Consider the following 24,889-nt stretch of genomic DNA (forward strand, 5'->3'; position numbering starts at 1 on the left):
GAATCAATTGTTTAATGTTCAGATGTCAGGTGAATTCTCTCCCAACTTCATCACTCTACTTTTCCAGGCTTATCAAAAGCTAGAAGTCTCAAGGGGCTCCTTTACCATGTAGGCACCCCTGGGGTGGTCTTAACAAATTTCTGCGGGTAAACAAAATTTAACCCTGCAGAGAATGATGGCTCCTCATGAGAGAGGGTTTCCTGTCTCTTTCAGTTTATAATTAACAGGGGCCTCTGAGACTTGATGTTGATGATCCCAAAATTAGCTTTCTCCCTTACCCACTAAACTTATCTGAATGGAAGATGAGTTTATTTTTAGGGGGGGAAATGCCTTCAAAACATCCTTCACTTTACATTCACATCTCACCTTGTAGTAATATCTCACTCGTGGAGCAGGTGCTTGAACAACTTTCTCACACAAAAAGCCTCCTTACAATAGTTGCAATACATCCAGCAACACGCACCTGGCAGTAACCTGCGCCTGAATAAGTCAGCATCTGCAGCACCTGTTTGGTGGCCCCTAACTGTGGGAACTCAGCAGGAGTCCATACACGCAGTTCAGGTGAATACTGAAGAAGGGATCTGGGAAAGAAAAGGGGGACAATGTAATCAAGTGAAGTGGGAGTGGGGATATTAGTCATAGATTTGTAGGTAAAAAGCTTTCCCTATACTTCTGCTAAATCATAGAACTATAAACTGGAGTAGCCTACCTGGCTCTGGGTGCTCATGCTAAGTTCTGCTCTGAGCTCCAGTAATGGCTGAACTGTGGTACCTTTGGTGTGAGCCGTGAGGGCTGCAGTTTGTTCGATGAGCAATGACTTCCCCTTGGTCCGAGGAAACTTCTGTGGAGCAGCAAACACTCGAAGTTTCATTGCTCACGCTATTCTTCTGTGGACACCTTTCTTTTATTCTGTTCACAGCTGTCCTGCTTTGGGAAGTTCTCTGAACAAGAAACTGCTAATCACTGTTTGCTTGTTAAGACTCACATTCAAAACCGTGTGAAAAATTAGGGCTGCCAACAGTCAGAATCATCACTTTTAAGTGGAGGAAATGTCTGCTTCAAGGAACACCTGGTGACATGGTCTCCACTACTGACATACACTGATCAACTATCAGATCTGTTAAACTTGCATGAAGATAGTATGATGTCAGGTTTGTGGATACCTATCCTGAAAGGTGTGTGTGGAATATCCGTGAGAATTGGAAAATTCTCTCTTATTTCCTCACTGCTGAAAGATAGATTTGCAGGAAAGATGCAAGCTTGACTTTGCAAGATTTTTTGTTTCTCTTCCTTTCCCCGCTTAGCGCAATCTTTTCTCCAAACCAGAAGACTCATTAGTATTTGCTAATTCTTTCAATTCTTTAAAAGTCCTGTGAGACAGCTTCATATTAATGTACCAAAGCAGAGCCAAATGGCTTTCTATTTATTGCTGTCTAATAGCATGTGGCCTATGTTCTGATTTGATTGAATAGCTCAGAGTCTTTTTATTTTTTTTTTTAACAGATGTTATCGAAAAGGATGAACAAATAGATTAATGTATTAACTCACTACAGTTTATTATGGTTATTAGAAATGAAACATAGCAATGGTCATATCACAGGCATATAACAATAAATCAGAAGATGAATTATGGCACCCCTAGCCCCTTCGAATCCACCCTGGGGCCCAAGCCCTGAGCCACACCATGCCACCTCCACCCCTGCTCCCAACTGCAAGCACCCACTTTCTTCCCAGGAAAACATCACCCAGAGTCAGCACCCAAAGGAAAGAAGCTCCACTGGGGCTTCTTCTCTGGGCAAAGGCAGGAGAGACGTGGGCTCAGCTCAGAGCCTTTGTTCTGGACAATGCACTTGTGTGGAAGAGAGTACAGGAAATCTCTCTCCCAGGCCATGAAGAAACAGTCATCTTCTCATTTTCATCATAAAGTTTACAGGTGTCTTGCAGTTCTTGTGGGCTGACTAGGACAGGATCCAGAGCCTTCATCAGCTTTTGGTACATGACAATGTCAAGAATGAAATAACAGTAAGCCCTTTCATCAGCAAACTTACAACGCCGTCCAGTGGAATGAGCCTGGGGGCTCACCTGGGGAATAAACAAGGTGGTACAGTCCCCCCCCACTCAGGACAATGGGCACTCATTCTCACATTAGGAAATATAGACCAGAGTTTTCCACAAGCATTGCCACTTAGCTATCGCTAAAAAATACAGCCAACTCAATGCAAGTACTAAAGACCTTGCAATTTTCTCCTGCAGACTCATTTTTTGAGCTCAGCCCAAACTTCCATGCCCATCTTCACCAACTGTGAAAGTTTTTTATAACATATAGCAAGTCGCCAATGTTTTCATTAACTCTGAATCATTGCAGAGTTCTTATGTACTCCTGTGCCACTACACAGCAGCTCTTGGGGGGGGGGGGGTAGGAAGTATTCTCAAGCTTACAGAAATGGAAATGCAGTAAATTGAATTGAGCATTGAAAGAGGCCTGCAGGTGAATGTTACAGGATCCTTTATAAGGTAATGTCCATTTTTTCTGTTTTCCAACAGATATCAACCTGTTATTCTCATTTTGTCAGCATTGGTAATGCACAACTTATACTGTTCTTCTATGACACTGCTTCCTAAAACTTGTTATATGTGCACACATGCACACAGGTGTCCTCTGCAGGTTTTTTTTTTTTTTGTTGAGACCCACACCAGCTAAACAGCATTACAGCAACCAGTGGTTCCAGGCAATGCACTACTTACAGTTTCTTATAGGCAAATGTCAAAACTGGAAGTCCATTGTCAATAGTTACAGAGATTTTTCTGCATCAATAGATAGCTTTCTGTTACTGACTAGGGCTTGTGATGAATGAATTAGCCATCCATGTTCTGTTACCACTGTAGGAAGAATATGTGATCCTGTGTGAAAGACGAAATACGAATAAAAAGTCACTCATATCTAACAGCAAGCAACAGGAGGGGAGTGTTAACACCAGAGTGCTGATAGCAAAGACACCTATCAAGCTCTGTCAGTATCATTTCTTCAGAGTTTTCCTAGGCTGGCTGATGGTGCTACAAAATTAAAATATCTTTGCTGAGGCTTATAGCTCTGGAGGGATTTATCACGTAGAATCAAGTTATGAAGCAAATCTTATTCCCTTCTTCCTCTGCATGATCTGGCAAAGAAATTAGGAGAAGCATGTGGCTGGAGATGGCTCTGATTCAGGAAAGAGAGAGACTGGATCCCTCTGCATAACCTTAACATTGATGGGACTCATTTCCATCTTTCTCTGCCTCAGCACAATTAAAAAGTAAAAAAAAAAATCCAAGTGAACTACAGGGCTGCCAGTGTGGCATGAGTAATCCAGTGTCAGGGGACAGTGGGACTGGGGATGCCAAATACAGCGGTGGTGAGGGTCAGATCCAGAACCATGAATCACTCTGCATAAAATCACAAATTATTTTTTAAAAAAAAATGTTTTGCTGTTCTTGCTTGGTCTTCTCACTTTGGATCTCTCTCTGTGCCAAAGCTGCCCATTTATGGAATAGCCAGCCATGCAAGAGCTGCCGGATGTACTGAACGGTAGTCCTGGCTTTGCATACCATCTGCCGTCAAGGACGGACTCACAGAGCTTCTTCCTCTGTCTCCTCCTGTCACCATGCTCTCATCAGTGTCTCCAGCTGATGTCCAATACATCATTGCATCTTCTCTCTGTGGTAGACCACCCCTGCATTCCACTCCCTGCACAGGGAGCTCTCTTCATAACCCTCATGACTCAAATCCCATTGCATTCGTTTTTCCCAGTCTCCTTTTCCCTCCCCTTGGCAGCAATGGTTGTACAGATTGGTGGCTGCAGTGTGATTAAGTTATTTTGTCCGTATCCTTTTCTATGTAATGAGAAGCTGTGAGCCAACTTTGGATCCAAGACTAGCCTGCCAGTCTGTACATTTGCAGATATAGCTGATAGGAACTAAGTGCATTTGAGAGATTTTCAAGTTAGCTCCTGAGAGACTGACATCCCCTAAAGGTGGTGCTAATACTCACAATTAGTTTCTAAAACTTGCTACAATTAATATGGCCACATATTAATTTTCAATGTGACTAGGCAATATTTTTTTTAAAAAATGAGGCAAGTCTGATACTTGCTGTAGTAGCAGTTATAGACCCCTCCGTGATCTAAACCGAAAGCCACCTAGGAATATAAGAAGTGTACAAGAATATAAGTCTCCCACATGCTTCATTGCTCCCCTCACCATAATTCTACAATTTATTTTCACTCAGTCTCCTGAGAGATGAGAAAGCAACCGGTGGAATAAATGTATTATCTGAGGCTACCCAGCTCCACCTAGGTGCAATGCTCAGGTAAGTCCCAAGGGGTCATGGGCTCCAGCAGGCACAAATGGGGAAACCCCTGTGCTGACTGGCCAGTCAGTGACTGGGCAGTAAGTGCCTTTGGACAATAGATAAAAGTCACCTTTCCACTGAGATTTTAGATCCTGCACCACCCCAGTTGTACAGTTTAGAAGGTACCTCTAAAAACTGCTCTAAAAAAAAGACATATTTTTCAGACCTTCCTGCTTAAATCAGACCATAATGCTCACAAAGGTGGTGAAAAGAATTTGCAGTCACCATGAACACCAGACCTGCTCATCAGAAGATTCTGAAGAGATATAAGGGAAACCTTGGCTGGATTGCTGCCAGCTATACTGCTTGAGGGATGAGGCTGGAGGGCTGTGGTGAGAGCACTGCTAGAGCGGAATGCCATCAGGCATTAAGTTCTGTGTAACGCAGCTTCAAGCATCTGAAGTTAGTTGCTCTTTTCCTACAGGATTCATGACTGAACCTCTTGCAGACAGAGAGGGGTTTGACTCTAAAGATTATTTATTGCTTCATATGTCTTTTTCTAATAAAAAATTAAAATAATTTCTATTTAAAAAATGATGTTCTAAAAATATTCATTGTGAAAACCAACATTCTTCATCTTTCCCCTACCTCTTACCAACAGACCAAAATCTATCACTTATAATCAGTCTTCATAAAACAAACATATGCTGTTAGTGATCAACAGGAAGATAATAATTTCATATAGGTAAAGTACTGTACAGTACAGCAGATCATGGCAGGGATTTGTTACAAGAGTGCTTAGGATGATAAACCATGTCTCCAAACAGCAGTAAAAGCTCAGCAGCAGTCAGTCACCAACCCACCTATCAAGCACCTGTGAGGACGAGTTCAGCCCAGTTTGTACAAAGGAAACTGTTCTTTGTTTAACCTACATTAGTCATTCAGGGAAAAATAATCCTCATATTTCATAGTATAGTTGAACAAGAAAAAATCCATTTGATACAACTTTTTATCTTCTCAATTTGATCTGAGTTCAGCTGTCTGAGATACTCCAAGGTGATATCACCATTAGTTCGTTTCTCTGAGCCATACCTCTTCAAGTTGGGGTAGTGCAGGCTCTCTGGTGCTCCAATGACCTTCAGAACATGCTCAGAATCTAACCCAAGCGTTTCATACTTACCCAGAACATCATAGTGAATGTTGCAAGGATCACAGAGCAGAAACATTGGTTTCCAGTGAATGTCAAGAGTGTTTGGCGGTTTTGCTATAATGAAGTTGACAAACTCCTGGAAACTCACTTTTTCAGAAGAATTTTTATTTTTCCTGAACATTGCCCTAATTTCATTAGCAACAGTGATACTGTAGAATGGCTCAGAGTGCAGAAGCTTGTCTCTGTAAGCTGAAACCAGCCGTTCCAAGGGATGCCTAGTGAACATCACTTTGGTGTAATTGTTCAGGAATTGCTTTTGTATGGCAGGAGGGTAAGTCACCAGCTTTTTGATCAGTGAGGTTTGGTGGATGTGATCATGCTCAATTTCAGAAGCTTCTGCATTCAAGTCTGCTTGGAGAAGAAAAATAGTTCTTTTCCAGTTGGAGCAGCCTACCTTGGGCACCTCACAGTAGATAAATTTGTGTTTGTGCTCCACAAAGAGCTGGTTTGCAACATGAGAATCCAATTTGCTTCTTAAATTAAGAAGGTTGTTCTTTTGGCAGATAGAAGCCAGTGTGCTTTTGCGATCATTTTGAATTGCCAGCCAGTCGTCTGTGGGATTAAGAAAAGTACCTGCCACCAAGGAAAAAATTTAAACCATTAGTGTGAAATAGACTTATATAAGTCTCTTTCTTCATAGACAATCACAGCACTCAATTAGTCTCCCTGTATGCAAAAACTAATGAAGATGCTAAAATCAATTTTTTGTTAACTGTCACCAGACTCCACTATGGCAAACATGCAATAAACTACCCTGCTTTGTGAAAAGCTTGTTAAAATGAAAACTTTCAACATGTTAGCATTACTCTAAGCAAGATCGATGTTCTAATACTTCTAATGTCAACTGGTTTTTATAGTGCTCTTCCTCCAATACGTTGCTAAGATAGCTATCACAGTGACAGGGCCTTGGATATTGTCATAGTATTGTTTATCACTTAGGCTCCATAGTTACTTTCTAACACATTTGGGAAAGGTGTTCCTGGTTCTAGAAAACATTAAGTCTTTCTGTTGGTAAATTCTTTACTCACCTGTTATGTTTTTTTGTCTCTTACAGAAAAATCCAAAAAGAAATATCCCAAAAATAAAATTTGGGAGAAGGAAAACTAACACCTTCTGGTTCATATTATTTCACAGGAAGGAGGATGACGTGATCTCTAAAGTAGAAATTTGCCTTTCTGTCAACAAGGAAAGATAATACAAGTTAGATTTTGTGTGACTGGTACAACAAAGATAACATGGTATTCTCTTACAGAACTTACGACAGCAGAAAGACCTTTCAAGCCCTATAAAAACAGACTTTGCTAATAAGTAAAAATTCTCCTGTAAAAAAGACTCACCACAATTATACCAAACAGACAAATAATGTGATCATTTCAAAGTACTACAAAATTCCCCCCTTTCTCAGAACAATGAACTGTGTATGAGCAAATACTCCTCCCTTCTCCTCATTTAAAGCTGGTGTTCCTGCCAAGCAAACTATCCCTTCACATTGTGTAACAATAACCTCATTTAGGTTATTCTTAATCAAAAAGGAGGTGATTGGTGACAGCCAACACGGCTTCACTAGGGGCAAATCGTGCCTGACAAACTTGGTGGCCTTCTACAAGGGGGTTACAGCGTCCGTGGACAAGGGAAGGGCAACTGATGTCATCTACCTGGACTTGTGCAAGGCATTTGACACTGTCCCGCACGACATCCTTGTCTCTAAATTGGAGAGACATGGATTCAATGGATGGACCACTCCACGGATAAGGAAGGGGCTGGATGGTCACACTCAAAGAGTTGTGATCAACGGCTCAATGTCCAAGTGGAGAACAGTGACGAGTGGTGTCCCTCAGGGGTCAGTATTGGGACCGGCACTGTTCAACATCTTTGTCAGCGACATGGACAGTGGGATCGAGTGCACCCTCAGCAAGTTTGCCAACAACACCAAGCTGTGTGGTGTGGTCGACACGCTGGAGGGAAGGGATGCCATCCAGAGGGACCTGGACAGGCTGGAGAGGTGGGCCTGTGCGAACCGCATGAAGTTCAACAAGGCCAAGTGCAAGGTCCTGCACATGGGTCGGGGCAATCCCAAGCACAGCTAGAGGGTGGGCAGACAATGGATTGAGAGCAGCCCTGAGGAGAAGGACTTGGGGGTATCGATTGATGAGAAGCTCAACATGAGCCGGCAGCGTGCACTTGCAGCCCAGAAAGCCAACTGTGTCCTGGGCTGCATCAAAAGAGGTGTGACCAGCAGGTCAAGGGAGGTGATCCTGCCCCTCTACTCTGCTCTTGTGAGACCCCACCTGGAGTACTGCGTCCAGCTCTGGGGGCCCCAGTACAGGAGAGACATGGAGCTGTTGGAGAGAGTCCAGAGGAGGGCCACGAAGCTGAATGGAGGGGCTGGAGCACCTCTCCTATGAGGACAGGCTGAGAGAGTTGGGCTTGTTCAGCCTGGGAAAAGGGGGCTCCGGGGAGATCTAATTGCAGCTTACCAGTTTCTGAAGGGGGCCTACAGGAAAGATGGTGAGGGACTGTTTGTCAGGGAGTGTAGTGACAGGACAAGGGGTAATGGGTTTAAGCTGAAGGAGGGTCAATTTAGATCAGATGTTAGGAAGAAATTCTTTACTGTGAGGGTGGCGAGGCACTGGAACAGGTTTCCCAGAGGGGTTGTGGATGCCCCCTCCCTGGAAGTGTTTAAGACCAGGTTGGATGAGGCTTTGGGCAACGTGGTCTAATGGAGGGTGTCCCTGCCCGCAGCAGGGGGCTTGGAACTAGATGATCTTTAAGGTCCCTTCCAACCCAAACCATTCTATGATTCTATGATTTAGGATTACAGAGATGGTGGGGTTTTTTTAAATAACCTTACTTATTGGAGTCTGGAAGTACAAAGTTTTATGTAACCTGCAACAGGCCTATCCACAAGCCTATGATGCATTCAGGATGAGACTCTTCCCATCTCTTGCACTGAAGCTTTTCACTTTGTACAAATAAATCAATAATCACTGCAGGAGAAACTCTTCCACATTCCAGGAGAGAATCCTAACTACTAGCAATAGATGAATTCTCCCATTCTCTCTCTCCCAAAGACACTGCAGTGTATATATATTTGCTACCGTTGCTGCCCCAAATGGTTCACTATGGCAGGAAGCACAGGAGGCAGCAGAGGAAACAACAGAAAAGAAGATGTTCTATGTTCACAGATAAAAGGAGACAAGGCCAATGCAGTCCAACACTCAACGTATTCCTTCTCCTGCGCTCACTCATTCTGTCCCCTTGCACTTTCTGGAGAGAGAGCTCTCTAAGTCCTCTCTTCAGTCTTACTGTGTTGCCCCCATTAGAAAGCTCTTCATCAGCATGCTTTTCATCACTTTTTATTTGAAGTAGCAAAATGAAGCGCAAAACCATTAAGTGCAAACATGACATTCTATTTCTCTCCCATAAAGTCTGCACCATCGAAAAGTCAAGCAATACTGTATTCCTTTTCTGCTTTTCAATTTTTCACACTAAACATCCTGGCAATAAAAACATCATTGCCTGGATTTCTTGATATAACTTCAACTTTTTTTTTGTTTTGTTTTTACAAAGATACAACATGACCACATCGGAAGTTATCTGTGGTGCTCCCTACCCCCTACCCCTCCCCCCCCAGCAGTGTGGATGCACATCAGCTCCAGTTGCTGATTGAAACTGGTTTCCTGTGTGTTCTGAGACAGCAGTAGAGGCAGCACCAGCTGAAATACTGAAAATGTACTTGCATTGTTAATTGTACTTGCACGTTAACAGCATTACTAATTATTAAATCTCTCTTATTGTAGGCGTGACAATGAGAAATGGAGAGGGATGATCGGTCACTATCTCTGACCTGTAAACATCATTATGAACAGATCTGCAGTCACATACACTAACAATTTACTCATGTTTACATTAAACTGTTAAAATACTCATTCAAATGAATGCAGTATTTTTACACACAATGGCATTTAGACAATGTTTTTGCATTTTCTTGGCTGCATAAGACCATTCTAAAGGCTACAAGAAAAAATATGGGTTGATCTTCGGCCTTTAACTCTTTCTTCACTGCACATCAATTCTCCCTTCACTTGCGATCTATTGACTTCTAACGCATTGAAGGATGTTTTCAAGGCCAGCTAAAGTCAGTCAGATTTTTCATTGATCTCACAAGGTCCAAGATTGAGTGATCTTTTTTTATTCTTTTTCAGAAGTGGTTTGAAGACACAATTTCACACTGTGTAGCAATTAAAATAAATATGACACTAAATAATTCTGTACAGGGACTCTTTGTTAGAGTATGCCTAGGAGAAAGACGTTAGGCTGCATTTACCTTAAATGTTGTCACCTCAGGGTAGTTACTGTTATCATACTTGTCTCAGGAATCAGATAATGAACTAGATTAATTTACCCTATTTAGAGGTAATTTACCCTTGTATCATACATATTTGTTAATTAAATTACTGGTACAGAAAATAAGGTCTGCCGTAAGACACATTTCATGTTAAAACATGTCAATGAGTCACCAGAAGAAAATAGAAGAGACTTGCCTCCTTGAGGGAAAGAAGCTGTTTATAAGCTAGTCAAACACAGGAGACAACCCCTCTTCTAACACATTTGCATATTTGTGGAAGCAAAAGAATCTTTATTTTAATTCAAGACAATGGTCAGACCATAAGGAGGGATAGAACGAGCTCCAAGGTGATGGGTGAATCTGTCTGGACCCCTTAGAAAACTTCAAAGTGCAGACTGGCTGTAAGAGCTAAAACCATCCATCAACAAGGGAGGTTAACATGATGATTCGGAGAAGCTACCTGAAGGTGAAGTCCAATGGCTTCTTCTGAAGACGTTTTCTGATGGGAGAGCCCAATACAGAGTTCTGTGTAATGCAAAGTCTCTGACGATGAAAATCACCTAAGAGCAACCTGAGGAATAGGAGGAAAGAAAATTCTGAGAGCCATTTTGCCAGAAGAGGGACAAGTCACCTGGAAATGAAAAATGGGGGACAAAATCCAAAATAGAAAACACTTTTGTGATACTTTTTCTTCTATTTCTTCACTTATGTTTTTTCCAGATATTTGTAATTGTGTTGTCTATTTTAGATGTAATGAATTAATATTTCTATTTGCATTTTACCTCATCCCACCTTGAATTAAGTGTGATTTAATGTGACTGGGTAACTACAAGGCATTCCTCAGTCAAGGTGTGGTAAGTCTATTAATACAACAACTCCATAATAAATAGTCTAGTTCTGATGTAACCTAAGGGCAGCAGAATGGACTGCCACAGGCAAGGTGGATAGATAGTACCATAGGACTCAAAAAAAAGGCAGAAATGTCTTCTAATGAAAAGTAACACAGCAAGGAGTCAGAGATCTAAACGTCTCTTTGGAACTAACATATCCCCAAGGAGAGGAGAATATACTAAAAACTAAATATAGGGCATTAATCTGCTTTGTTCTTGTTACACATAGTTGGGGGGGGTGGATTTTTTGTTTGTTTGGTTGGTTGGTTTTTTATTTCCAATGAAGCATAAAATCTTCTAGATAACAGCCTTACACTGCAGTGTTGGGTTTTGCTTGTTCTTCAGATCACTTCATTATAGATCAACCATATGCAGCCAAGGCTTATTATTTTCAACTCTGCGTGTCTTACTGGATTCTGCAGATTTCATCAGAAATCACTTTATGACTCTCTCATTACTAAACGGTAAACCAGGCAGTAAGAGGAATGATCCTCACAGAACCCTTTTTTGCAGATCCTTTTCAGAAGGATTTCTATGAGGTGATGAGATTTTTTGAGGGCTGTCAGTTAGCTAGTGTTTAATTCCTTCAATATGTGTCCAGCCAATTTGATGGCTTTCTAGCTCCTTAGCCAAACATGCCGCAGTATCAAGTTGAATGCTTTATACAATTCTAAATCCACTATATCAATGTTATTACCTTAATCAACTAAACCCAAACAAAAATAGTAAGTCAGTTTGGTGAAATCCAGTTCCTATAACATAATCCAAACTTTCTATGTGAGAGCAACCAGATCAATTGCTCAAGGCAATAGTGGTAGCAAACGGGGAACACATTATTGGAGAAAGCAATGCCAATCATCTCACATGCATGTGAGATGGGAAAAAGTCCTGAAGCCCTCATAAAATGAGATAGATTTATTGAATTCCAACCTTCTTTTCACTACTGATAATTCTACCATCTCCCTCTACTAATCCAGTGTTAAGATTCTTTTCTTCCTGACATACACACTCCTCATAACAAAACCAAAAAAAGTTGTATCACATTGTTCATATCTTTGTTCTCAAGTTTGCTGACCATGTAATGTTTTTTCCATCCTTCTGTTTCCTTCAAGAAATTTATGACAATTGTCTGCTTCTGACAATTACTTTTAACATCCCCCTTTTCTATATGCTACACTAGGTATGGAGGAGTGGTTGGCAACCTACTTGCACATCTTCTGTATGTCAGGATAGATCATTTGACCCAGAAGAGTTCTCTGTTTCAATGATAAGATTGCTCTTTTCCAGGGTTCTCACAAAATTGTCATATGCCTGAGTTATCAGATAATTTTTCCTGTTAAATTGCTTTCTCTGGGTCCATTTGTCTTATACTTGCTTTCCATTTTGTGGTACTAGACCTTCTGCAACCACCCCATACGTCTGTTAGTGGTCTGGACTTTAACTCTTTGTATCATATGTAGCTACACCACAAGCACTCACACTTATCCAACGACTTTGGTTTTGTAATGAGTTCCTTTTCAATTAAGAAATATTTAGACAGTCCAAAGATGTTTTAACAATAAAGTCATGTGAATACATGACCTAGCACATCACACTCAGATTGAAGCTCTCCCTCCTGCCATGCAGGTTTATGCCCAGCACAGGCACCAAAGGAGTAGATTGCGTTGCCTTTAACAGGCTTCACTAGTACATCGCTCTGTCCTTAAACTGCTAAAACAATGATTCATAACATAGCATTCCCTAATCCTTCTCCTGGAATTGCTGAACCATTACAATTGTAAAACCTGAGGTTTTTAAAGAAGTATTTTAAAAAATCAGTCTGACAAAACAATATTTTGATACTTTTATAAACAATTACAAGTACTGTAAGTGGAAATGTTGAATAATGTTAAATCTTTATGTAAGACACCTATTACCCAAATAAATACAGAAATACATGTACACCCACTCGTGTGTGTGTGTATATGTATATATATTTCTGAACTATATGTGTGTGTACATATATATACATGTACACATATGTGTAGTTCAGAAACACATTAATATCAGTTACACTGGCACATTATTTGCTCCAAGTAAACTAACTAAGTAGGTTGATAAGGATTTAAAGTCTCCTGGCGATAAACTTACAAAGGTGCGTCTCAAGCTCATTTTTCGTAAAGACAGAACTTGGTTCCAGCTGAACATATGGGATGATCCTCTGCACCCTACTTGACGATAAGTGGGACTTTCCAGATTAAAAGAATGAAATGACAACAATACTTATTTGTGTTCCTGATACATTTGAAGCCAGAAGTAAAAAAAAAGTACCAGTAGGGCAGCTCAGTGGAAGGTAGGGAAAAGCTTTCAAAACAGATAACATTCTCAGTAGCTGAGCCTCATTCTGTACTTAAGCCCTGTTAATCCCTTCAAAAAGACAACTGCAAATACATACATACTGATATGTACATGGGTACATAGAGGTGAGGAGGAGATGACGTGTACAAACCCCCCGAGGAACAGCTAGAATAAAAAATGAACAGGAAAAACAAGCTTTGCTGGATGCAGTTTTGAGGGTGCTTTTCTAACAGGGTGAATTGCGCCTTTAGAAGCAAGAGCCTTCCTCACCCAAATCTGCAGCCCCCTTGTTCCTGTACAACTCGCCATGGATGGACAGGAGGGAGGGAGGGAGGGAGACCCCAGAAACTGGAGTCTCAGCAGGCAGGCTGGCCTGCTCCATGAAGTGGAAAATCATCAGTGGATAAGGAACCTCCAGCAGGCTGCTGACAGCCAAGGGCCAGAAGAACCATCTGATCTGGGTCATTTTGCCAACAAGAGCCAGGGTCTGACATCGTCTCACTTGCAGCAGCAAGTGTTGAAAGGTGTTATGTGAGAATGGGTACAAGCTCAGTAGGAAGACAACATATGAGTTAGATTGGGGGCTGACAGGCGTGTCCTACAGAATACTACACTTTGCAGCAGTGAGATGCGTACAAAGTCACAATTTCCAACACAGGCACAAGCTAAAACTCTTGCTCCCTGCAGGGGCTATCTCAGCCCTCCATTACTGCATCAGATTTCTTTCTGGTCTCAGCAACTGCAGTGCTATCTTCCTCATTGCCATCATTAAACTGCTTATTATTCTCATTAAACTAGCTTCTTATGCCTGTCTTTTAGCTTCTCCTTCTATATTTCATCCCATGTCATCTTCCTGTCTTGCCTTCCAAGGTTTTTCTTTACCTGTCATTTCTTATGTAGTATTAAAAGCTCAACTTTACTTTCTGATCAGTCATATTGCTAGCCCCTGCTACCATTAGCCCCTGCTACCAAACAAATAATTTCTGCTTTCTCCTCTGCTGCCCTTCTGACGTGGTTTTGCAAAAAAACACCAAAACCAGCACAACCCCTTTTAGGAAAAAGTTTCTGAAGCATCTACAGAGCTATTACATTTTTCACCTAAAATCACTCCTTAAAATCTTCCTTTTCAGGGATGCCAACACCAGTTAGGCTGCCAGTGTGCTAAAACTGTTACCAACCAGCCCACAAAAGAGCAAGTGAAAGGAAGACCCAATTTGAGGATGAAAAGAACCAAAGTGAGGAGGGGAAAAAAAAAGAGTATATGGGAAAAGCAGCACAAAGTGTGACAGAAAAACTCCCAGAGAGGCAGGGAGCAGCAACCTGAGGAAAAGTGGTAGAGCCAGGGCCATGGGAAATAGAAAGGCTGTGTAGCCTGCTGAGACAATGCTGTGGGAAAGGGAGGTAGAGAATAGGAGTGGAAAAGACACAAAGTATAATTCAGTGAAGTAAAGATGGAGAAAACGAACTCAAGGAAATGAGTATAGAAAAGAATATGCAAAACTATCCAGTAAATTACCACATATATTTAAAGAGGAATGAGATTAAATCCATTGCAGTCACTCATGCACTGGAACCCGTCTCTTACTATGTGATCAAACTTATCTCTGTTTCCCTTCCTGTAGTTGTAGCCAGAAAGACCGGCTTTTGATTTTGTAAGTATGGCCACTTCCCATTGATATTGTCAGGGAGCAGTGAGGGACAGCTCTTCCCTTCTGGGTGGGGAACTGGGAAACAAATGCAATAACCACAGAGCCAGTGTGGCAGGGGCCTCACCAGCCTGTATCCACCACCAGCCCTGAAGGGTTAAGGCCTGGAGATGGTGGCCAGGTTCAGCCAAGAGACCAGATCATCAGGCACAGCCACAGTTTACTTTGGCTCCTAGGTGGGTGCTGTTCGGCTGGTCTGTGGGGAGCTGAAGACCAGCCCTGCTGCAGCATCGCTGGGGCAGGGACTGATGGCTCCAGGGGGCTGACATGGGGTCCTGGGCTGTGGGCAGGGTGGGGAACGCCCCAGGGGGCTGGGCAGGGACAGTAGGTGCCCTGTTAGTGCTTTCAGGGCCTGACAGATAATATGAGAACAGAGTCCACCTCCTCTGCTTGGTTACCTGGTAATGGGCTGTGAGGCTGCCTTATCTAAATGCTTAATTCAAAATCTCACCCATGAATCAACTGCCATTTAAACCACTGCAAAACCAATCAAAGGAGAGCAGCCTTCAGCACTTTCTTCTAGAGAATCTAGATGAGCCTAAGAAACTTGGAAAGGAGGAAGAAAGGTAGAAAAGGGATAATGGAAGAAAAGCTTAGAACATGATGCACATCTACGACAGTGGCAATGAATGACCTCCTCCCAGGCTTGTTTCATGGGAGTTGTGACCTCAAAAAATCCCTCTGCTTTTCTCATTATATTGATAACTAGGTCTGTGGCTTTTCATGTGTCTTATAGTTCCCTCCCATATTTCTCTTTTCAGTTACTGTTGGTAATAGCAATGTTGTCCTTGCCATTCAGGTCTACCCACCTTGTCTCAACCCTAGATCCTTTCTGTCTCCTCCTGCCTTTCACCTCCCTGTGTAAACTCGATTCATTCATTGCTGTCATTGCACCCTAAATAGCATAGCCAGAACTGTCTGTAACAGTCACGGTTGCTTAGCACACAGCCCCCAGGCAACCTCCTGGCTGCTGTTCACCTCATTATATCCTTCTTGTATTCCCTCCACTAGTACCCCTCTGCCATTACCTGATGGCAGCCATGATCTCTCTTTCTCTTTTTACACTCCAGTGCATAACAAACATCTCTGCTTAAATTATTTTCCTTTTTGCTCTCATCTCCTTCAGCTTCTTCTATCATTCTAGTCCAGCTTTTGACCCTAATTTTCAGGATCCAACACTGGTTTGTCCAAAACCATACCTCTAGTCTCATTCCTCCCAACTCTTTCTTTTTTGTACTCCTCCAAAGACTCCTGTACAGGAATCATGTACAAGTCCTTATACCAGTATTTTGCTCTTTTACAGAAATAACCTCTTCACCTGAAACTTCCTGACACTTACTGACAAACTGTGTGTACGCATTCTTCTCTCGTCCTACATGAATCTAGGCCTGTTTTTCCTGTCCTTTCTGGTCTCCTCTGTATTGCAGGACAAGCTGTTCAGCAGAAATGTTACATTTAAAGTCTGTTTTTTTAAAACATGTTTTTACATCCTATTATGGCACATGTAGTATCAGATATTAAGAAGTTAGGAAATAGTAGCATTAAAGTGGTGCAAGAGCTAAGTCACAGGGAGCATAAGATGAAGTAGCTGCTGGCTTTTGGCAGCACGGTCTTGAAACTAAAGAGCTGACATTTCCGAGTATTTAACATTACAGTACACTCTAAGTTCAAAATAGTCTTGCTGATTGAGTTACAGATATCAATGCTCAAAAGATCTGCAAATCTGGTTTCCAGAGCCTGCTCAAGTACCCAGAAAATGGAGAATGGGTAGTCAATGAGTCTCTGAAATGGTGGGTGCTCCACACCACGTGGGATTATTGTAGCAGACAAAGAACCCAAACTCTTATCCTAAAACCTCTTCCCTGATTCACTGCACACCCTCCTTCATCTGCTGTAGACAGTGGGGATCCCACTGCACAGCCCTAGAGCATCTCAAGAGCATGTCCATCCCGCGAACTGAGGGTGTCAAGTTGTGTGGAATATCTTGTTTCTTTAAAAACCAAGTGTTGAAAAATTACCGGAAAACGTATTCATGTGGCATCATAACAACATGCAGAAAAATCATTGTCAATGGTGAATCCTTTAGCTCCCTTGGCCGATCTTATGATACTCACTCAAATGGAAAAACTGATGGTGGCAGTGGGTTGCTATCTTCTGAACAAACCGAGCATTGACAATCGTGAGATCCAAGCTTGTCAGACTCACCTGCTGACCGCAACAAAATTGCAAGACTCAGGCATGCAGGATGCCATTCCTGGCACTGGAGGAGAATGGTACCTAGCACAGCTTGTCCCTGCTTCCCCTGCTCCCACCATCAGCATGGCCTGCCCAGAGTCTTCCACTCCTGCTACCCCCAAATTCTAACTCCTCGCACCACACTCCCCAGCAGCAATCTGACACTGAGTTCCCCTTCTGCTGGACATGTATTTGTATGAGCACCAGTGCTTTTCCCTCAGCCCCTGCCCCAGGTGTGACCCCTTCTCCCCCAGTCCCTGCTTCCACTTCTCAGGCAAAATTTTAACCCAGTCTCCAGCAAATCCTCACCTCCAAAAGCCATCCTCATATCGTTCCCAGTCAGCTTGCCCAGCAAGTCCTGTTTTCCAGCTTCCCAAATGCCCATCAGATCTCACCCCGATTCTGCTGTTCAGTCTTTCCCATACACAAGCCAGCTCTTTGCTGGCTCCCGCTGCCAGACTCCTCCCTTAGTCTCCTCAGTGAGCCTCACAGCCCCCCACACCAACCACACTTCCGAGCCCGGCTCATCAGATCTGTCTCCTTCTTCTTCCAAGCCTCCCACGCAGCCCCACTGCTTCTCGCTCTCAGCTCTGTACTCAGCTCGTTCCAGGCTCTGCACTTCAGCTCCTCTAGCTATTTTAGTATCTATCTCCCAAACTATACTGACACATTTTCCTTTCCTTTCCCTCCCACATCAATTTTCGCACTGCTCATCAAGGCACAGTTTCTTCCTGCTGATTTCATTCTTTGAATCTATTTTGCCAGTGATCCCCAACACTTTCCCCCAAAAAATCTTGTTCATGCTTGCCTTGTTATTTAAAACAGGTGGTTTACTCCCCTGTGCCACCTCAGTCCAGCAGAGGTTTCACTGAGAATATACATGAGGAATCTCCTTAACCTCATTTTTCAAATGCTTTTTCCAAAGCCTGCAAAGTACCTGAACTTCTTAGAGGAAAGGTCACCTGAACTATTTCAGATGAGAAAAAAGGGCACACTTTCCAAAACACCCTATATAAAAAGCTATAAACCAGGCTTTTAAAAATTATCCTGAAGCAGATATCTAGCATGGAAAATTTCTGCTTAAACACTTGAAATTTGACAAAATCCTATGCAGCTGCATTGAAACAAGTAGAGTCAAGATACGTATTACCCTTAGCAAAGCCAGAAAGTGAATGAAAGCCTATGTCTCTTCATTCCAGGCACCATCAACTTTTAGCTGTATGTTAAACTCCCCTGTTCTTAACTAAGGAGAGATACAGCAATGAAAAATAGACTGCCAAAAAAATCCTCTGTAGATTCACTTCATCATGGTGTGATTTCAAAAGCTAAATAATGTCTCAGTTTATTTCTTGAGAGATTCAATGGCAATTTCTAAATATATAAATGAAAAAAAAAAAAACCACAACAAAAAAAACCCCCACCAAACAAAACCTTAAAACAACTCTGTGACAAAGAAATCTTTGTTGAGATTTGACTACACTATGAAAGTAACAGTAACATGAAAACCTACTAACAATCTAATTTTACTCACCGATAAGACAACCTCAGTGGAGATTTCCCATTTCTCTGAGTGATGGTAAATAGAAAATAAAGATTCATAAAAAGAAAGAAAGATCAGTTCAAAGAGACACATTATTTTAATGTTATGTTTAGGTATGCAAAGCAAATAGGGGAGAGGTTTTTGTCTTCTCCTCACCTGGACTTCAAGGCTAGGCAAAGCGTTTCTGCATTCATACGGATGCTTTCCCAGGACAGCATCTGAAACACTCTGTATATGTAGTATTTGCCTTTGTTTTGATTAAATGCCCACCTAAAAATGCAAGTGTTTCCCTGTGAATGTTTAGGTGAGCATCTCCAGTTGCACATTACAAAGCAATGTGCTGTGGCTGTCTCTGGGTATAACGAGCAGTATTTAACCACTCCCTGTGTATGGTCTACAGCAGCTGTCAGATCCTGCCAAGCGCTACAACAGCAGCCTGCCAAGAGGCTGCCTGCTAAGCAACCAAGAAGGAGAATGGTTGGGAATATGAGGGTAAAGGTAGTTTGGTTGAGAGCAACTGTGATGTGATAACATACGTTATTTTTAGATAAGGAACAAGAGGAAAGATCAATTCAAGCCCAACGGTCTTTACACGTATAAAGAAGATTCAATAAACGCTGGAACTGGAGGTAAGTTCTCATGGGAAACATGCTGAAGCAGAAGCAATTCAGTAGAGTTGGCAGTTCCTTAAAGAAATCATGTTTAGGGTACAAACACAAACAATCCCACACAGTAGGATAGGAAGTATGGTCAGAGATCAACTTGGCTAAGCAACACAGTCTTCAATGACCTGAAACACAAGAAGGAAATGTACAGAAAGTGGAAACCAGGTCAAAACTCCTAAGGATAAGTATGAAGAATAGCACCAAGATGCTGAACAAAATCAGAAGGAATAAAGCACAAATTTAACTACAAAAACCAATGGACATAAGGGATAGCAAGAAAACAAATCTGTAAGGAAAAGAAAAGACTAGTGATAGCTCACTTGTAGAAGGCTGAGGTACATTTTCCATCACTCTTCATAAAAGGGTGATCTGTAGTTACATGACTAATAACTAAACTCAGTAAGAAAGAACCCATCTGAAACAGGAGATGAACAGGTCTGAGAATAATTTGGAAATATTGCAGTTCATCTCATCCTGAAGTATACCTCTACAGCACGTCTCCAGAAGAGCTCTCTATTGGTCATTGACTGTACTTAGTCTCCCTTGACTGTGATAGGAGCCCCTGCCCAGATATAGATGGCAAATTTACAGGCAGCTGAAATTAGGTGAAATGAGTCCTATCCATAGTGACAGCTGGGCCTGAGGAAATGCATAAGCAGACACCTTGACAACAAAGCTAAGGTAAGCTCAGAGCTGTTAGCTTCCTCTGAAAACGCTCAGAAGTTGTGCAAGAAATGTGTGAAGAGGTGAATACAGTGCTCATCTTTAAAAAGCCAAGAAATGAGGAAGAGCCACTACAGGGCTTACCACTGCCAGACTGGCATGATGCCACTTTTTTTTCTACTGAACACCTTTTCAGCTCTCATAAGAAATGCGTGGCATTTCTCATAAGAATATGTGGCACAAGGACTGCCATCTTCCAGAGACTTGTGTATCTGATATTTGATGGTTGTGCACTGCTTTTCCAAATGTCAGAAATGTGCCTGTCCCTTTCCTGGGGATTCCTAATGGAGTCCTGCTAAAGAAGTACTCTTTATCTGCCGAAGCCCTGCCCTTTTGGTGAGCTACTCCACAAACCGCTAATAAGACATGGAGCTCATTTGCCTCAGGGGGCACTTTGTTACAAGGCTGCAGAATCAGGTGCTTCATCTCAGAATTTTTTCATGTGCTTGTTCTTTGTATTAATCAAACTTCAAGATCATATGAATTTAATAAAGTATCCTGGCTGGGCAGAAAGGATTAAAGTCCTTTTGCCTGTCTTCTATCAATGATCCAATACTGTCAATGTATAGACATTCTTGGCAAAAGAACTGGATGACCAGCTGAAAGAAATTGCATAGAGGGCTGCTGTACTAATGCACTACTTGAGTTCCTAGGACACAACTTCATTGCCAGCAGTGTTGATCATTACCTGCATTGCCTCTGCAATTCACTTATGTAGACATGTTTGGGTGATTTTGCACAGAAAAAAACTCCTTAAAGCAGTTTTTAACCTTTCAGAAAAATTACATATTTCACATTTTAGAAACTATTTGAACCACGAAAATCCATTTGATACTGCTTCCTGGCCTTCTGAATTTCTAGTGAACACTGCATTTGTCTAAAATACACAAGACAATCTGTTTCTTTGAGACATACTTTTTAAACTCAGAGTAATATACAACATAGCATGAAATTCATGCTTACCTAATACAGAATACCACAGGACTCATGCAACAAATACTGTTTTCACAAATTCATTATCCTATGATTTTTCTCTGGGTAAACTTTTTAGACTTTGCTGAAGAAAGTTTTGGTGAGGGGCTGGGTATTTCACCTCAAATAAGGCTGAGAAGAAAGCTTTTCAAAGGAACAAATAAACTAAAGCCTTCATTTATTCTATCAGAGTTTTAAAACTTTATAAACTTTGACAGGCTGAAAGAGTTGGGATTGTTCAGCCTGGAGAAGAGAAGGCTCCAGGGAGACCTAATTGCAGCCTTCCAGTACCTGAAGGGGCCTAGAGGAAAGATGGTGAGGGACTGTCAGGGAGTGTAGTGACAGGACAAGGGGTAATGGGTTTAAGCTGAAGGAGGGTCAATTTAGATCAGATGTTAGGAAGAAATTCTTTACTGTGAGTGTGGCGAGGCACTGGAACAGGTTGCCCAGAGAGGTTGTGGATGCCCCCTCCCTGGAAGTGTTTAAGACCAGGTTGGATGAGGCTTTGGGCAACGTGGTCTAATGGAGGGTGTCCCTGCCCGCAGCAGGGGGCTTGGAACTAGATGATCTTTAAGGTCCCTTCCAACCCAAACCATTCTATGATTCTATAAAACCAGGGAATAACCTTACATCTAAAGACAAAGTCTGTCTTCCAGTGTGAGCATAGACCTTTCAACTATAACCACATCCATCTAAACCCACCACGTGATATCAGTGACTAAACCACAAAGGTAAATACCAATAGCTGTGCTCCTGAGCCTGTCTTCTGCTGAAATTAAGTAGAAAATGTAATAAAATGTTTGATAAACTTAAAAATCCAAGGTCCAAGTTCCAGTACATGAAGCAATAGCTATCATGAGGAAAAAGTCCTGGTCCTTCGAGGATAAAAGATGCCAATGATATTTTCAGATGTGAAATAGATTTTTGTGACACTGTGGAATTATTTTATAATATCAGTATTGTTATGAGGCTGCAAAGATGGCAGATTTTAATTTAAACCAGTTTAATTAGTAGCAACAGTATCTAAAACTAAGTAATAATTAAGATAAACCACAGCTTTCCCACAACTTCTCTCCTCCAAAAAGAAAAGAAGCAATAGCAGCATCTGGATTTAGGATAACTAAGGTAGCCTTGGAAAAGTATATTTGCATGAACCTCTGCTATGATACCCTCTGCAAAGTTCATCACTTTTTAAATTATTGACTCTTCATTGATTATTTTTTTTGCCCCCACAGATCCTAGTTCATCCTGAATATAGTAATACAAAGAAAATATGGCTTTCAATGACCCATTTTACAGTTATTTAAGAAGCAGGACATAGAATCATGTTGTATAACCATAAAATGGGTTTTACAAATGTGACTAAATATACACGTGCCCAGCTTTGACCTGCGGCACACTCACTATAGCAGAATGAAGAGTATTTATATGAATGAGAGGGGAAGATGGCAGAAGCACTTTATACAGTCACAGTTAAATGGCACTTTTAGAGGTATCTCTTGCTTCATCCACAGAACACAGGGATGATTAAATGTATAAAGTATACCTCTGTTTTACATTCACGTGCTTACTCAGAAAATCTGCCGATACAGTTGACAAGAATTTCTAACTAGTGAAGTGCTCCTAGTATACGTGAAGCCTGAGGGGAAAAAACACAAGGTGATCCTTCATTTCAACTTCCTTTGTTTCAAATTTAGAACTTTCTTTCAAAAGGCTAAAATTTTAAAAAGATTAAAGCAGAGTATGAAATAGAAATAGAAGCTGGTAATTAATTTGTTTTCTCAGTAAGCCTTAGCAAACCCCATTCAAACACTGTAAGAGCTGAAAAATGAAGGCAGCTTACTACTTCCAAAATAGTGTACTAGAACTCATCTTGCAGGTAAAAGTTTTATTGTGGAAGATTACAAAAGCAGCTTCAGGTTTTGACACATAATGCAAAAGAAAAGAGTATTCTGGAAATAATCTCAATAATGAAATGACAGTAAAAGAAGAAACTTGTGTGCACTTTTGTATTCTCTGTATGTTTTCATGAATAAGAGTCATGGCACTAGTATAAAAATAGGTTTACGACATCACAATTGTAGCTAAAAAACATTCAGAAGTTTGAAAGGGCAAAAATTCTTGTTCCTTAAAGGATTTTCTAGAGGTTTACAGCTAAAAGTTTTTGATATCAAAGGAGAAACTGAAGATCCTTGTAAGATCTTATCCTGGCTTTTAATTAAAGCAGATGGGAAAAAAATGCGTAAAATGTAGAATGTAATATCCCATGAAGTTTAAAATAGTCTATAAATAACATCAGCATTTCTTCTTACTACTACTTTAAATCTATCGTCTACAAAATATTTAGCATTTTATCTGATTCGTGCATTTCCCTTACACTGATAATTGCACACAATATTTCCCAGGTAATAGGAATTAGTCACTGGATATCTAGCTAAAATTTTGTGTATTTCTAATTTTCTTTTCACTGCAATTGAGGCAATGTAAAAAAACCCAAACAACAAACCACATCAAAGCGTTAACAACTGCAAAATTATTTCTGCATCTGAAGAGATCAGTTGAAAAGCCAATTGCCTTTGATATCACTAAGCCTAAAATCAGAACTTAGTATCTTTTAAAACACAGAAAGATGATACAAATACTTTGATTTACTCGCAAAACACCTAGAAGAAAAAAAAAATCATACTAATATTCTAAGAGAAATAGGAAAAAAGAAGAGAAAGTACCTCTACAGCATTTTCTGTCTCTGGAGCTTCCTGTCTGAATACAGCTTTGCACAACTGTGGTTCCAGTTTGCTTTCTGTTTACTTAAAGTCTTAGCTCAAATAAAAAGAAGGTGTATCCTTGAATACTATATGTACAGCACAACCCATTGTGGTCTTTCTTCAGCAAGAGTTTGAATTTTTTTCTTAGCAATATTAGAGCCTAGGAAAAAGTGGAAGAAAACATTTGGGCTGAGTGACCTTTACGTTCATTTTTAACATTTTCTTTGATTTTAAACATTTTCCTTCATCTATGCGCTATCCCTGCACTACGCAACCTGTCGATTTCTATTTCAAAAGGGTCTGATTCAAAGCTCACAGAAGTCTGGTTGAGATGTTTCAGACACTGATATCAAATACATTGATTTCCACCTATCCTGGAGTGGTATGCAGTCATTTCACTTCTAGCCTGCCTGAGTGCCAAGAGCTGTTTGGTGACCTAAGGATGGACAAAAGTCCATATTTGAAGTATACAAAGGGATGTGTATGAAAGTGTGTGTGTTGGATTCATCCTGAGATTCACATTTATAGAAGGAGAGAGGGAACTATGAAAGCAGAAAAAAGGAATTCAATACCTTAATACTATGCATTTGGAAATCTTTTTCCAATATGTGTCCTTAACTTTCTTGCAGCTCACTGATGACTTTATGAAAAAAGTTGTTCAACTCTAACAAATACATAAATCAGAAAATGGGCCTATCCACACATAGCGCCCTGTGTACATAGCGCACCTTGTCATGAGCAGCAGGGGGACTGTCTGAGGTAAGCTGGGCTTTCTGAGCCTGACACACTACCTGCTGACAGTAACAGCAAGTTCTGTAGTTCTGCATCAGCAGTTCTGCCTAGGCTTGTCTTTTAGTTCATTTCACACCCTCATTCGTACCTCAAAACTGAGACTCTGCAGTCTGCAATAGAGTTAGGTGCTTAGTTTGGGAGATGAAAATTAAACCACGTCACAAGACCACACTGACAGCCTAAAGATGTATACCACTGGTACTCACCTATCCAAAGAGAAGGGCAACACGCTAAGAACCAAGTCCACAGCATAAGCCTGTTGTGTTCAGTTCCTGTAAAGCCTAAAAGTGGCATGGTTTCTATTAAAAAATGCAGAAGTGCAAGTGGATTTCTTGATAAAGTTGCTGATTTTATGCTTTCTGCACTATGTTAACTACTG

At 41.2% G+C, this 24,889-nt stretch overlaps 1 protein-coding gene across 2 annotated transcripts; it reads right to left on the reverse strand.

The window, feature by feature from the left end:
* Positions 1 to 1,535: 1,535 nt before the first annotated feature.
* On the reverse strand, positions 1,536 to 23,878 carry LOC104638125 (carbohydrate sulfotransferase 9). 2 transcript variants are annotated; one of them, XM_075754456.1, is made up of 4 exons: positions 23,680 to 23,878; positions 10,346 to 10,456; positions 6,566 to 6,712; positions 1,536 to 6,110 (listed from the first exon to the last, which is right to left on the reverse strand). In XM_075754456.1, exons 3-4 carry the CDS (start codon positions 6,657 to 6,659, stop codon positions 5,293 to 5,295), a joined length of 912 nt encoding a protein of 303 aa, XP_075610571.1. In that variant the 5' UTR covers positions 6,660 to 6,712; positions 10,346 to 10,456; positions 23,680 to 23,878; the 3' UTR covers positions 1,536 to 5,292. The 2 variants fall into 2 exon arrangements, with proteins under 2 accessions (XP_075610571.1, XP_075610570.1); XM_075754455.1 differs by lacking the exon at positions 23,680 to 23,878 and adding an exon at positions 17,363 to 17,496.
* Between the last annotated feature and the right edge of the window lie 1,011 nt (positions 23,879 to 24,889).

The sequence above is a fragment of the Balearica regulorum genome, chromosome 5 (genome assembly GCF_011004875.1).
Source record: "Balearica regulorum gibbericeps isolate bBalReg1 chromosome 5, bBalReg1.pri, whole genome shotgun sequence".
Taxonomy (NCBI): Eukaryota; Metazoa; Chordata; class Aves; order Gruiformes; family Gruidae; genus Balearica; species Balearica regulorum.